At 43.0% G+C, this 15,430-nt stretch overlaps 1 protein-coding gene across 1 annotated transcript in view; it reads left to right on the forward strand.

Annotated features, from left to right (window-relative positions):
* Positions 1-15,430, forward strand: part of PLCB4 (phospholipase C beta 4) — a 408,965-nt gene that overhangs the window by 280,156 nt on the left and 113,379 nt on the right. The window contains exons 5-7 of the mRNA XM_080813478.1: positions 158-238; positions 1,031-1,090; positions 3,425-3,568. Coding sequence (XP_080669604.1) covers positions 158-238; positions 1,031-1,090; positions 3,425-3,568 — 285 coding nt within the window. The remainder of the gene's footprint in view (positions 1-157; positions 239-1,030; positions 1,091-3,424; positions 3,569-15,430) is intronic.

Consider the following 15,430-nt stretch of genomic DNA (forward strand, 5'->3'; position numbering starts at 1 on the left):
TGAAACTATTCCATAATAGGAAATGTGGTCATTAGATTTAGGATGCAAGAGGCTGATTTCTCATTTTCCCTCATTTAGAGACTTAAAAGATATTTGCATTTCTATTAGATTCAGAACGGGACTGAGTCATACAGATCAACACATTTTTTTTTAACAGGAATCCTTTGTGTTTGAACCCAACTGCCTCTTCAAAGTGGATGAATTTGGCTTCTTTCTGACCTGGAGGAGTGAAGGCAAGGTAGGGCAAGTTGTTCTTTCCTGCCATCTGATTTAAACCATTATATTTCTCAACGAGTAGGCAGAAGGCCTCTTAAGGGCATGGACCCCTACACTTACTTATTTATTCAAGATTTTAAAAACGTGCTCCCCTATGGCAGGCATTGGAGATACTGTCCTAGACCTCATAAATTCCAATCTAGGAGAAGAGGAGGCATCAAAAAAAAAAAAAAAAAAGGTACAAGTCACTGAATGTTGTGAAAGAGGTCAGGTTGTTACAAGAGTTAAAACAGGCAGATCTGATTTAATCTTGGGAATTAGGAAGGTTTCCTAGAAGAAGAGAGTTTCAAGCTGAGTCTCAGAGCTGCATTAAGAGCGTGTTCATCTTGTTACACTCTGGGACTTCACTCAATACAGAGCACAGCGCGCACATTAAATGAATCTTTGAACTGAGTTTAAGGAAGTAGAATTGGAATCCTATAAAAGCGTGGTACTCACTTAATATTACATGTACATGCACACATTTAATGCTGTCTTACTCTAGCAACAGAATTATATGCATAAGATAACAACACTTTATAAACATAAATAATTATTCAGACCTGCATCCACATAGACAAGTATATTTGAAGTGGATGGAACATGTGGGGTCACGACTATTTCTGATTGTTGGGTATTTCGATGACCGTCCTTTGTTTTTTGCTCCCTCTCTACCTTCCTGTCATTGGCATTGCCTTCAAAATTGTGTCGCTAGTCTGTGCCACAGGTCTGGAAGGATTTCAGCTCACTGCTGTATTATATTCTCTCTTTCCAGGAAGGACAAGTCCTAGAATGTTCCCTCATCAACAGTATTCGATTGGGAGCCACGCCCAAGGTACCCGTGATTGGTGTTTGCTTTTCTTCTAAACACAGATTAACTTAGTTTAAAAAAGGGTGCTGGGATGTTATTTAAGCTTTCACTGCCCCAAACTCATCAGCGGGGAATGAAGAACACACGGTTTAGAAGTCTTTTCACCTACATCCATTGGGTGGTCTGGATTGCGTTGTATTCAATTCTATGAGAAGCGAGGAGCGTTACTCACCTTTCAAAGATAAGATGCTTGCATCGAAGAAACAGTTTCCTTAACTCAGAAATTAATGCATCAAGGGCCCCTTCCCTCTGCTGCCATTTTTTTCTGAAGTAAACTGTGAGTCACTTCTGGCCTGCGGTTGATGTGGAAATTTAAATGGCATGGTTAGTTCCATGTTTGTGCACCTGTGCACGCAGACAGTGGCTCACCCTGGAGGCTCCGTTTGCCTCTGAGAGAAAAAGATGACAGAGTATATAAATCTTCTTCACAGTGATTGACTTGTTTGAATAAGAAGCTGTTTGCATAGTGGTGCTGGGAGTTTAGAAGCTGGCTTTTTTCTAGAATATTTTTTTTTTTTTAAAGATTTTATTTATTTATTTGACAGACAGATCACAAGTAGGCAGAGAGGCAGGCAGAGAGAGAAGGGAGGAAGCAGGCTCCCTGCTGAGCAGAGAGCCCGATGCGGGGCTCGATCCCAGGACGCTGGGATCATGACCTGAGCCGAAGGCAGCGGCTTTAACCACTGAGCCACCCAGGCGCCCCTTTTTTCTAGAATATTAAAGCACAGTATGTATTCCCTTTTTCATAATAGCCCTGCAGGTTTTTAGATGTTGAAAAACAAAATTGCGTGCCTCATTTTGTTTCTGTGTGTCTTTTTCAAAGCTGTCCTCTTTTATGTTAGTTAAAATTTCCGTGTAACTGTTGGCATTTCCTCCTGAGTTTTTTGGAGGACAAAGATGCTATTTTATGCGCTAATTAGGGTAGACTTTACATTGTCTTCATTCCAAATAAAGACGCCATGGCTTCTAGGAGATGAACATACTCACTCTTTGTGTCCGGGTTACTTGAAAGACTCAATCTTATTTTTTTTTTAAAGATTTTATTTATATATTTGACAGAGATCACAAGTAGGCAGAGAGGCAGGCAGAGAGAGAGGAAGGGAAGCAGGCTCTCTGCTGAGCAGAGAGCCCAATGTGGGGCTTGATCCCAGGACCCTGGGATCATGCCCTGAGCTGAAGGCAGAGGCTTTAACCCACTGAGCCACCCAGGCACCCCTCAATCTTATTTTTTAATAACCGTTGGTTGCTGGCTGTGCGGATGTCTATGTTTATTGGCATGAGACATCAGGGACTGTCCTCTGCTAAAAGGCTCCTTGATCTCTGTGGACGCAAGCAGGTCCTGGTCAGAGCCTTTCCATCCCATTATCATCTTCCAGGTCCTCCTCTAGTTGCAACCAAGAACCTAAAGAAAGACCCTTGCACCTAGTTTTCTCAATCAGTAATATTAGAATACTTTCTTACCAAATGAGTTCAGGTAGTGTGTAGTGTTACAAGTTTTCCCTCTACATGTTTTAGAATAATGCTACATATAAAGGTATTTTTGGACAGAAAGAAAATATTTGTCCTGTGTATTGCACTACTGGGTGTTTACCCCAAAGATACAGATGGAGTGAAAAGAAGGGCCATATGTACCCCAATGTTCATAGCAGCAATGGCCACAATTGCCAAACTGTGGAAAGAGCCAAAATGCCCTTCAACAGATGAATGGATAAGGAAGATGTGGTCCATATACACAATGGAATACTGCTCAGCCATCAGAAAGGATGAATACCCAACTTCTGTATCGACATGGATGGGACTAGATGAGATCATGCTGAGTGAAATAAGTCAAGCAGAGAAAGTCAATTATATGGTCTCACTTACTTGTGGAGCATAAGGAATAACACGGAGGACATTGGGAGAAGAAAAGGAAAACTGAATTGGGGGAAATCAGAGGGGGAAGACAAACCATGAGAGACTGTGGACTCTGAGAAACAAACAGGGTTTTAGAGGGGACTGGGATGAGGGGATGGGTGAGCCTAGTGGTGGGTATTATGGAGGGCACGTAGTGCATGGAGCACTGGGTGTTGCCCATAAACAATGAATCTTAGAACACTACATCAAAAACCAATGATGTATTTTATGGTGACTAACATAACACAGTAAAAAATTTTTTAAAAAAGAGTAATGCTACATATCAGGGCATTTTTTGATAGAAAGAAAACGTTTGTCCTTCTGTGTATTTTTACATCAAATGAGTATGTTCCCTCCATGCTCTGTGATCTAACAATTTTTTCCTATTTGTATACGTCTACGCAGGATCCCAAAATCCTGGCTGCTCTCGAAGCTGTTGGAAAGTCAGAGAATGATCTGGAAGGGCGGATAGTTTGTGTTTGCAGTGGCACAGATCTGGTGAACATCAGTTTCACATACATGGTGGCTGAAAATCCAGAAGTAACTAAGGTAGCCTTAGTGAAAAAAACCTCCCTTCTCTTTCCCCTCCCTATATGTATATATGTGGTCTGCCTAATATGTTATGTATAATTTTGATTTATATAGTAATATTGTATAGTAATAACTTTAATTTAAAATTTAAAAAACATATTTCCATTGCCTAGGTGGAATGTTGGTGTAGAAAATTCAGCAAGCACAGTACTCTTTGAGTGTATCACTTAAATATACCAAGAATCCAAGTACGTCTGTGAATATGTTGTAGGAGAAACTAGCCCAGCACCTGTCACACTAGAAGGTGCACAGGAATCGCAGGATTTTGTAAAAGGACATGGTGATTCGATAGGTCTGAGATGGCCACAAAATTCTCCCTCCCAGGTTCCTAACTGGTACTCATCCCGCTGGTCTGAGAACCACAGTTTGAATAACAGGGGGCTAGATCAGCAGTGCCCAGTAGAAATATCCATCAAGCCACAGATATCATTTAAATCTTTCTAGCAGGCACATTAAAAAAGTAAGAAGGAGTAGGTGAAATTAATTTCAGTAAAACGGTTTGTTCACGATATACCCAAAATAACTGTCATTTTAACTTAAAACCCATATAAAATTAATTAATGACATTTTACATTCTTTTTATAGCACGTCTCCAAGATCTGATATGTACTTTCAATTCAGCCTAGCTATATCTGAAGTGCTCAATAGCTACATGTGGCTAATGGCTACCATACTGGATAGCGTAGGTCTAGATGGTGAAGATATCTAAGCTCCGCCCCCCTCACCCCTATAAGTTATTACAGTATTGGGTTATGATCTGTCTTTTAATACTGTACCCAGCGTACCATTGCCCTGGCAAGTGACTCTCCAAGAGCTTTTGGCCAAAGCAAAAAGCCTCAAACATAAATCACTTTTCTGCAAGACATTTGTTTTGGGGGATGGCTTTACCTCTGAACAGAGCTCTCAGTATCTTTCTGTAACAGGTGTGGGAAGACCTGAGCCTTGATTCTCCTGTTACAGAGACCCAGGTGTGGGGCCTGTGGGAGGCATTTCATTTTCCCATTTAATGCTACCAGAAAAAACTCCATGTAGGGTTGAATGAGAAAGTCATCATTACAGATATCGGGTTTTAGAGCTAGACGGGAATGTACAGATAGGCTCATCGGACAGAACCAAGCTTAGAAGACTTGACTGTGAACCAGAGCTAGCCGGTGGCAGAAGTGAGTTCTGCAGACTCTGAGACCCTCGAAGCTCTTTACCCCCAACTCACAAAGTATGATCCATTCCAGCAACACAGTCTCGCCTTGGAGCTCCTTACACCTTAGAGTCTGAGGCCCACCCAGACCTACAGATCCAAAATCTTCATTTTTTTAACAAGACCCCTCCCGCTCCCTGCCGCAGATGACTCAGATGCGCAGGGAAGTCTGAGCCGCTCCGCTCCCGGACTCAGACGTCGGAGCCAGGAATGGATACCCCACTTTACAGGGGAGCCTTTGTTTCTGTCGCATGGTGGTTTTGTTGGTTTTGTGCTCTTGTTCCAGGTTACCTCACTTTGGGAGAATAGAGATTGCAAAGCCTTCAAGTTCTTTTATTATTTTGCTTAGATCGATGCCAGTTTGGTCCCTTGATCCCTGCTGATCTAAACGTGTATTTTTCCTGCTTTTTGTAGTTCACGCCTGCCTCTTTGCTGCAGAGGTCTTTTTTAGTGGCTGTTTGCCATAGCAACATTCAATCCCAGAAGTCCATGCTGACCACTCATAAAGAAAAAGCTTCGTTAATCAGATACAGATGTTGAGCTGCCCCAAATTTTGCAGAAAGACCATTCTGTAGACCCGTGTCTTCTGGCTTTTGTCATCTCGTCATGTCACAAGCAGGAGGCTTGGGCTTCGGGACCTGGTGGCCTGGGCTCAAATCCTTGCTCTTCTGCTAGCAGGTGTGTGACTTAGACAGACAACTGACCTCTCAGTGCCTCATTTCCTTCATCTGTGAAATGGGAATAATACCAAAACGTGTGCTGTTAGGCGTGTCATGAGGATTGCATGAGTTACTGCCTGGAAAGTGGTTAGTGCAATGTCACTCATTGAAAGCCTTGGATGAGTGTTAGCCCTGATTATGCCAGGGTCCCAGAATATTAGAGCCAGAAATGGAGTTTAGGAAGGACTTGCTACCACATCATTTTTCAGTGAGGCCAAGGTGTTAAAAGAACTCATGTAAGACTACACAGCAGGTAGATCAGAGTCTGGCCTCACACTCGGGCTTTCTGATATCCCGTGAGATACTCCTGCCCACCCTACCTGGTGCCCTGAGCAGGTACAGTCCTGGAAAGATGGCTCAGACCAGTAAATCTCATAACCCTTTTGCTTTCCTGAGTTGAGTGCTATCAATCATAGTCCATTTCATTTAACAACTATGTTCCAAAACCTCTCTTTCTGAGGAGATAGTAGATATGACTATCTTTGAGGTAGGGGTAAGGACAGAAAGTTAAGATTTAGGTTTCTTTTCATAGCAGCATTTTCACTGACGGAGTAGGAGATATTGAAAAAACCTGTTTTCAGTTTTACTATTGAGTCAGTTCTCTAGTTCTGTGTAATTGTTTAGTATAATGCTGTAAGTCATTATCTGGTCCTACTCTATAAGTCTCCTGGTGTTCTTTCATATTATCTCAGTAATTAACTCTGTTTTAGCGTAGCCTGTAACTATAACTTTTATGGGAAATAGAAATACATTTGTTTTGAAAGCAGATGCTTTTATGAGAATAACACCTTACCCAGCATTGTTTAAATGGTTTTTATCCAAGGCATTGGAAAAACTTGTTCACGGAGTATACATATATGTGGGTAATTTGGCCTGCTTCCTGATTTCAAAACTTAACTGTGCTAATTCATATCCTAATACTCCCTCCAGCACTGACAATATTTTCCCTGTCGCCTCCATTTTATTCCTGTTCCTCTGTATGTGTTCGTATCCCCACCAGAACACGCAAGTCATTGAGGTGAGAGGATTTATACAGAATACACACAGATGTAAGAGCATCAGGTCAGAATGATAACAGAATTCACAATTCACATCAGGTCAGGTGAGAAATGTAGAGACAGCCCAGTGTCCCTAAAATGGCATTTATGACTCTGTACCACTTCAGCCTGAGTACGACCTACGAGCCTAGGGTCATGGTACCTTAGGGTAAGCTAACTGCCCTTCTCTTCCTTCCCTGCATTCCTGGTCAATTTATCACAAGAATCATTTAAAGCAAGTCATCATTTTTCTTAAATAACACATGCGGACCTTAAACACTTGATTTTTTAACTAGAAGCATATAAATGGGGTTCAGTTGTTGGCCAATCTTTTCAGGTCAGGGATGAAGTATTTTCATGAAGTATTTTTGCCTTTATCTGACCTGTGAAGCATGGTCTCAAATACCCAGTTTGGTTGCATTGAAGTGAGGCTTTTAAAGACAACCCGTGGAGCAATGGGAGGGTAGAATCCTACAGTTGTAGGACTTCTTTCCCTAATCCTGTAGTTGTTTTGTTCACTCAGTTTGAGAAAAAAAAAAAAAAATACGTGATGCAACTTGCCTTTAAAGTATCTTTCCAAAATAGCCAACTTAGAGAAACAACAACCCTCTTTCTTCCCACAAACATATTTCATGGATTCATATAATTTTTATTTCTTTGAGGATCTATCGCATTATTTGAGAGAGGGAGCTAGCGCTCATGCATGCGAGCATGAGTGGGGAGAGGAGTAGAGGCAGAGGGAGATAAACAGATTCCCGGCTGAGCAAGGAGCCTGATGTGGGGCTTAATCCCACGACCCCAAAATCATGACCTGAGCAGAAATCTGGAGTTAGTCATTTAACCAACTGAGCCACCCAGGTGCTCCAGTTCATATAATTTTCAAATTGCAACAGACAAAACAGGTTTGGTAACAAATATGAGTAACTCATAGTAAGCATGCGAAGTAAGAACCAAGGGTCTCAACATACCCAACAGTACCTTGCTATGAGAGTTCAGCATTCCCTGGGTGGTCAGAGAGTTTTGCTTGTTGTGTGAACATCTGACAAGTACTGGTCTAACCAGAGAGAGAGAAACCGAGAGAGTTTCTAGTAGAGAAGTTGCTTAGGAGTATTTATCCTATGAGATTCCTGAGCCGCCTCTTAATTCCTGGGCTCTTCAGCACTGATGACCTGCCCATTCTGGGGGAAACAAAACAAAACAAAACAAAAAAGCAAAACACCACTTTACCAAACCTTTCACCCAGGCAAATGGGCCAGCTTTCAGCTTTGTGGGCTCTCCCTGGAGAACCAGCTTTCACACGGAAGAGGAACCTTTCCTGACTTTGAGCAAGACATTGCATGTTCTCTGTTCTTCCTGTTCCCCAAGGGGGTCTCCGATATTTTTTTTCTTTTTATTTCAAGTGGGATTTTTAAGAATCAATACATAGTATTTTTTACGTAGTATCTGAGTTTCTCAGAGTTGAGGTTTCAAATAAATGCAAAATATTGTCCAGTATGTATGACTGTGAAAATAGGGTTGTGCTTTTCTTCCATCAAAGAGGACACAGGTATAAAAAAACATTTTTATAGCTCGGCTTGTGTTTTCTCCAGCTGCCTTCTCTGCTTTGAGTTAAGAGGTTGCCTTGCGGCTGTACCTCTTTAGAAATTTGATCTCAGTTCTGCACTCATTCTCCCCTACAAAATAAATGTCGACTGGTATTGTAAACTTGTGTCCAAATCTAGACCCTTCACCCACTGTCCACACCAGCAGCTGAGACCATGGACGCCTGCCTTGTCTCCTGTGTCAGCCCATTGTCGACACACACCCTTGTCTCAAGAATCTAGTTGCTTCTCACCATCACCGTCACTATAGCATGATCCAAGCCCGTATCCTGTCTCCCCTCGCTGGATTCTCTGCCTTGGCCTGGCCCCTTTGAGTCTATTCTCGAAATAGCAGCTGGAGGGATGCTTTTAAAATCTGATTCAGATTGTGTCACTCCAAGACTTACAGGACCCTGTAAGCAAACCACCCGCACTTCCTTTCCCTTTCTCCCTCTTTCCTCTTTTGTGTTTCCCTCCAGTTCTGGGGACTTTGCATTTGCTGTTCCTTTTGTCCAGAACACACTGTTCCCCCAGTTCTACTGCTTTCTCTCTCACGTTTCTCACATCTCTGCGGGAATATCGCCTCGGCTCCACATCTTGCCACCCCGTGGTTCACCCTCACTCCTTATCCTGCTGTGTTGTCTTCATAGCACTGATCGCTTCATAACATTTATTCATTTAGTCCCTTCCTCTGCTGACATGAGGGCAATGTCCTGTTCCTGCTGCATTCCCAACATCTGGAATGGTTGTGCCCAACTTTTAGTAGGTGCTTAATAAATACCCATTTCGCTGAGATCTTTCTATGAACAGAATTGGTAAATTCTAACCCAGGTGATGGATCGATCTATCTATTTATATATTTATATATGTGTGTGTATATATATGGTCCCTCTTGCTGTAACCTCCAATTTTGTACCATTTAGCTCTAAGGAAATTTTGGAAAATGCTTTTTAGACCGCAAGCCTGAGAAAATGTGATGCACTGATAGTCTGAAGGTCTGGAATTCCATGATGTTATTTTTAGAGTCACTGCAGGAGACAACGGGACTGTTGTTACGAATCAAGACTGGAGGTTTTCACCTGGTGTCTTTCCTCTTTCCAACTTGGATCATTATTTTTATGCTTGCCTAAATCTTTCCTGTCGTTTCAGTTAGAAAATTTAGCTTTCTTCCCCTCTCCTTAACCCTCAGTTAAAAGGCTTGGCCAACAGATCTTGGCATTTCTTCCTCGAACATATGTGCCTTTCAGTAATAGGTGACTCAGATATGCAGCTTAACGTGCTTGGGAATAAAAGCAGTCACGTGAAGAAGATATTTTCCAATCTTTTTCTGATCTGTAATAATACTTTTTTTTTTTTTTTTCCTGGCTTATCCTCACCTCTTTGCAAATAACATGGAACATTGTGACTGCGTTCCTTAGTTAGAAAAGCAACTCGGTTTCTCTACTGCATTTTTTTCTCTCTCAGAATGCAACCAGCTTGGAAGGATTATGTCTCTGGCTTGTTGAAGGGAGTTCAGATGTCTTTCATTAAGTTACAGCTGGCGCTGCACGGCAAACTGAAATCACAGAGTCACTGTACATAAGATGGAAATGCAGCCCTCATTTAAAATCCCCAAAAATAAGTGTGTTATTTTATACTAAGTTGAATTTTCCTTTGATTACAAAAATAAGCTGTTTTTATGAGGTTCAAAATGCAAAGATTTGGACTGAATTTAGACAGTTTCCAGACTGCTCATTATACTTCGTGCAGGTTGTAAATATTTGGCAAACTCTATAAATTATGCTTTGTAACCAGGTCCTCAAATAAGCCCATGAAAAAGTACTATAGAAATTAAATGAGAAAAATGTTACATGTTCTCTTTCATATACAAAAAAGATAAAGTCCGGTAGTTTATTAGAGGTAATAAAATCTTATTTTAGTGGATTGGGTTGAAGGCCAAAACCACTTTGCTGAACTTGAATTATGTTGAGTGAAAGGCTAACTGAGAAGTTTCGTGGGAAAGACCCTGCAGAGCCCCCTCACCTCACCTAGGTTTTCTCTTTCCTGCCAGACACAGAGCTTGGAGAGCCCCTATATAATGCACATTTACCCAATCCCAGAAATCTGGAATTCTGGGGGCTGAGCCCCATAATCTCTCTTTTAAACTAACCTGCCAAGGGATTCTCAAGCAGGGTGACGTATGAGTCCTGTTGGTTTAGTGTACAAATGAACTTCGTCCGAAATTGACAATGACTGTGAACTCAAGCAATTATTTTGTCAAATTGACTGACCACAGCAAACAGGTTAATCTGTAGACCCGTGGATTCCACTGGCTTAGCCATTGTTCAGAATTCCCTAAGAACACCCAAAAGCACCATTAAAATTAATTCATGCCTAGCAATAGCTTTGTTTCAGAGCACTCCCTGGCAAAATGTTTCTCGACACAGAGTTTTGTTTTGTTTTTTTAAAGATTTTATTCATTCATTTGACACAGAGAGAGATCACAAGTAGGCAGAGAGGCTGGCAGAGGGAGGGGGAAGCAGGCTCCCCGCTGAGCAGAGAGCCCAATGCGGGGCTCAGTTCCAGGACCCTGAGATCATGACCTGAGCCAAAGGCAGAGACTTAACTCATTGAGCCACCCAGGTGCCCCCTCGACACAGAGTTTTTTGTTTTTGTTTTTTTAAAGATTTTATTTATCAGAGAGAGAGAGAGAGAGAGAGAGAGTGCACAGGCAGACAGAGTGGCAGAGGGAGAAGCAGGCTCCCTGCGGAGCACGGAGCCCGATGTGGGACTCGATCCCAGGTCACTGGGATCATGACCTGAGCCGAAGGCAGCTGCTTAACCAACTGAGCCACCCAGGCGTCCCTCGACATAGAGTTTTAATGGTATTGTCCATGCTTGTGGTTCTCCAAGCCTGGTCCCCAGATGAGCAGCTCCAGCTGTCTCTGGGAACTGAATCAGAGAGGCAGATTCTCAGCCCTACTGAATTGGTAACCTTGTTTTCATGAGACTTCCAGATGGTTGTGGGGTACACTCACGTGTGAGAAGCTCTGCTCAGTAAGGAGCATTTAGATCCGTCTCTGTTAAAGAACCGCCACTGACTCCCTGGGCTGTCCAGGCTCTCCTGAGCCAATGTCCACTGAATGCTGAAGTAGCCAAATTGTAAATCTCAGCTTCTTATCACCCGAGCCCCAATACACTGATGGATTGAATTCTTTCCCCCCATCGCTTCGGTGGGTTTTGAGGCTGCACTCTGGGATGAGAGGTGTGTGTGTTTTCACGTTTCTGAAGCTGAAAGTTGGCATGTTCTTGTTTGTTTTCACTTTAAACCATTTTGAATTCCTGTGAGGTGAAGCAGGGAGGACCAGTTAAAAGGCCTGCTTCAGGACAGAGCTGTGAATCAGCAGATGAGCAGGTGGGTGCTGTAAGCTTCAATGCCCCCATCCCACCTGGGTGCTCATTATCTTCAAATGAAGATAATAAGGTTCATTTGTCTTACTGCTGGGTTGAATTTAGAAACCACCACTCTCTGTTTGCCTTCGGAGGGAGGGCTGAGATCATTGGTTCATCTGTGGAGTGGGTGAAACTTGTCTCCGTGGGCCACCCACGACCACCTTCCATCTCTGTGGCTCCCTTGGTTCTCGTCCTGCTTTTCAAGACCATCTGTCCCAGAACTCAGTTCTTCCGTGTCTCCTCGGTGGCACACTGTCAGCCCTGAACTTCGTAGTTTCTCCGTGTGATACCAAAAGTAGTAGTTCCTTTAGACCGTGAGTTGCGACCCCAGGTGCCTGTAGGAGACAGGAGGATGATTTGAATAATGGAAAAGTACCAGGTGAAGACAAATAAGGGATGGTATCGACGGTAGCGAGTTGGAGTGTCCATACACCCTCTGGAGGTGGGGGGCAACATCTACCTGTCTCCAGTCAATTTTCTGATGATATAAGAATATACGCCTTGAGGTTGCTGGATGGTTGAAGATGGTGGTGTGTTTTCCATGAGATACTGGACATCTGGATTTATTTTTACATGAAATCTCCTGATGCTAAAATGTTGACAAATATATTCATTTTTAAACACCAGTGTGCCAAATGACAGACTCTGTGTGGCTCATTTAGAACCTTAGCTGTAGACATCAGCCAGCATGCCGCATGAAGGCACTTAGAGTAAGATAAATGCTAATATTTACCTAATGTGTTTACTTTGTTGACATTTTAAATGAAGATGCCTGTTTTTTCGGCGGTTTTTTGTTTTGTTTTGTTTTGTTTTTTTCCTTCTTACCTTCTTTTATCCAGCTACTCATCCAAGAATTACTTTTTGATGAATTCTAAGCTTGGATAAATCATTTCCAGTACATGGGCTTTTTTATTCTCATTGATAAAAGTAACAAGTTAGGGTGCTTGGATGGCTCAGTGGGTTAGGCCTCTGCCTGCGGCTCAGGTCATGATCTCAGGGTCCTGGGATCGAGGCCCACATTGGGCTCTCTGCTCAGCAGGGAGCCTGGTTCCCCCTCTCTGCTTGCCTCTCTGCCTGCTTGTGATCTCTGTCAAGTAAATAAATAAAATCTTAAAAAAAAAAAAAAAAAGGTAGGAAGTTGTACCAAGTGACCCTGGAAGTTACTTTCTCTTCTAAGGGTTGAGGAATCTCTTTGCAAGAGAAAATATACTAGATGCCAAGGAGGATGTGGCTTAGTTGCTTTGGAGGACATTTGTATATAGGTAGAAGTCCCTAGCCTAATGTGGGTTGCATCACCCTCGCCAAAGCCAGTCCTCACACTGCTAAGAAAGGAGGTTCTGTGGTCAGACAGGGAGAGGGGAGAAGTATTTTCATAAAAGAGGCAGGACTTGCTGCTGGTCCCGTTATGGTGCTGTCCATAGTGTGCGGTCCACCGGAAGACAGAAGGCCGTGCATGGGGGCATGTGATAAAAATTTGAAAAAAAGTCTCATCTTCCCCACAAAGGAAACCCCATTCCCAACACCCTATAACCCCAGCCCAGCCACCCCAGTGTGCCTTTTTAATTCACACAATTTTCTTCTAAACACAGTTGGGCTTGTGCTGTTTATGGAGTTTCATGTACTGTATTTTACTTAAAATTTTTATCGCATGCGTTTTCTTGGTACTTACAGTGTTTTTCTTGGGCTTCTGTATAATTGTAAATCCCCACCATCTTGGAGATGGATTTTCTTGGTGTTGCCCGGTCTTCCTCAGAAAACTTCCAGCCCCCTGGGGGCTTCTGGGCAGAATGCAGGGGCTTCTTGGGAGACTGGTTTTCATTGTGGGGGAGGGGGGGGCGGCTCTCTCATTGCTGTGTGTCATGAACTTGACAGGTTTCGTAGGAAGAGACTCTGTGCTCTCGGCCTAGCCCCAAGCAGCTCATTTTGCCCTAATTGCGAGTGTTATCAAATGACTCCACCAAGGGAATGCAAAATGAGTTCCTCTAATTGTTCCAGAAGCAATAGGAAGTTGGGATTTCACCTTTTGGCCCCTGGGAGAGGAAACTGTCACTAGCTTTAAATTGCTTCTCTACTTACCACGCAGCCCCAGTTCTCCCTGCTGGCAGAGATGGCGTGAACAGAGTGTATGTGGAAGACGAGCTCACACACACTGGTTTGTTTTCTTTAAAGAATAGGATACATGAGGAGATGGGTCGGACACCTCACCCCCTGAGTAATATGATCTAGAACGAGTTTGATAATCACAATGGGGGCTGGCAAAGTGTAGCCCAGAGCCAAACCCACCCCTCAGCCCAAGGTTGTATGGCCAGTGAGCTAAGAATGGCTTTGACATTTTTAAAGCGTTAACGAAGCATAAAAACCATACAACAGAGAATCACCGGCGGCCTTCTTAAAACCTAAACTACATATTTTCTGGCCCTTTACAGAAGTGCTGACCGGTGATCTCCAATAATTAATAAGAGCAGCAGCCATGGGATTTTTTAGTTTATATTGGATACCAGGTAATGTTCAAAGTGCTTGACCATATATTCTTCATTTCATTCTCACAGCAATCCTCTAGGTTGGGCATGGTTGTTATTATTTTACAGAGGAAGAACTAGGCCCAGAGAGGTTGAGTCACTTGCCCAAGGTCACACAGCCCATAAGGGGCAGAGGCTTGAAGCCAGGCATTGGGCTCCCTCCAGATTCTGTATTCTGTCACCACCTGACAACTTCCTCCTGAACATTATAAAATTTTACACTACTTTTGAGGTAAAAGTTAATGTCCTTATCTGTGGGAGCTGAAATCATACAGCAGCACTTCCCAAATTGGGGGGTTCTGCATAATAGCCAAGGAGGCTCCCTGGTCAACGAAGCCCGAGAGGGCCTTGTTAGATTTCTTTACCGTAGCATTCCACGAAGCTGTAATGTTCTGGTGTGAATCTCTACACACGGGGGTGGTATTGAACTATTTACCAAACTTGTTTGTTTGTTTGTTTGTTTTTGCCTATTGAAGGCACACAAATGAAAACCTTTTAGAACTACTGCTTTGTTGGGGGGGGGCGGTCAACAAGCAGTGTTATAGAAGCATTCTCGGCCCTATAGTTTTCCAGAAGTATGAAAGCAGTTGTCATCTAGACATTCATTGTTTCATCTTTTTTTTAAAAAAGATTTTATTTATTTATTTGACAGAGAGAGATCACAAGTAGGCAGAGAGGCAGGCAGAGAGGGAAAGGGAAACAGGCTCCCTGCTGAGCAGAGAGCCAGATGTGGGGCTCCATCCCAGGACCCTGAGATCATGACCTGAGCCAAAGGCAGAGGCTTAACCCACTGAGCCACCCAGGTGCCCCTTATTGATTCATCTTTACATACGTATGCTTTTGATTCCATTTTCCTGCTGCCACATTCCCCTCCCCCTCACACCACCTCCAGCCCCACACCTGTCTTGTTGCCTGGGAAGGTCAGGGAACTCGTCCCTAAAACAGAGAAAGGTAGTGAAACAAAAACGTACTGATTTAGATTCTTTTTGGTATCTTGTATTGAAAATCCTAATTAGCTTATGGGAGTACCTCTCAATTTGATGCGCCCACGCTCTGTAGGTTGAGAGCTCTAGGCCAGAGTTCACCAGAGGTTCCCTGATTTGATTATATTTGTCACTGAGCTTCCGCATGGTGAGATAGCGTTCATTTTGGCCTGCCTTACTTTCCCAACATCATCTGCCAGTTCATGTAGTAGGAGTATGACTTCAGGGGTTATAAGTACAGGTATCAGCCAGAGAAACAACTTCATGAATACCTTTTTTTTTTTAAGATTTTATTTATTTTATTTGAGAGAGAGAGCAGGAGCTGAGGAGGGGAGGGGCAGAGGCAGAGGGAGAA

The sequence above is a fragment of the Martes martes genome (assembly GCF_963455335.1).
Source record: "Martes martes genome assembly, chromosome: 9".
Lineage (NCBI taxonomy): Eukaryota > Metazoa > Chordata > Mammalia > Carnivora > Mustelidae > Martes > Martes martes.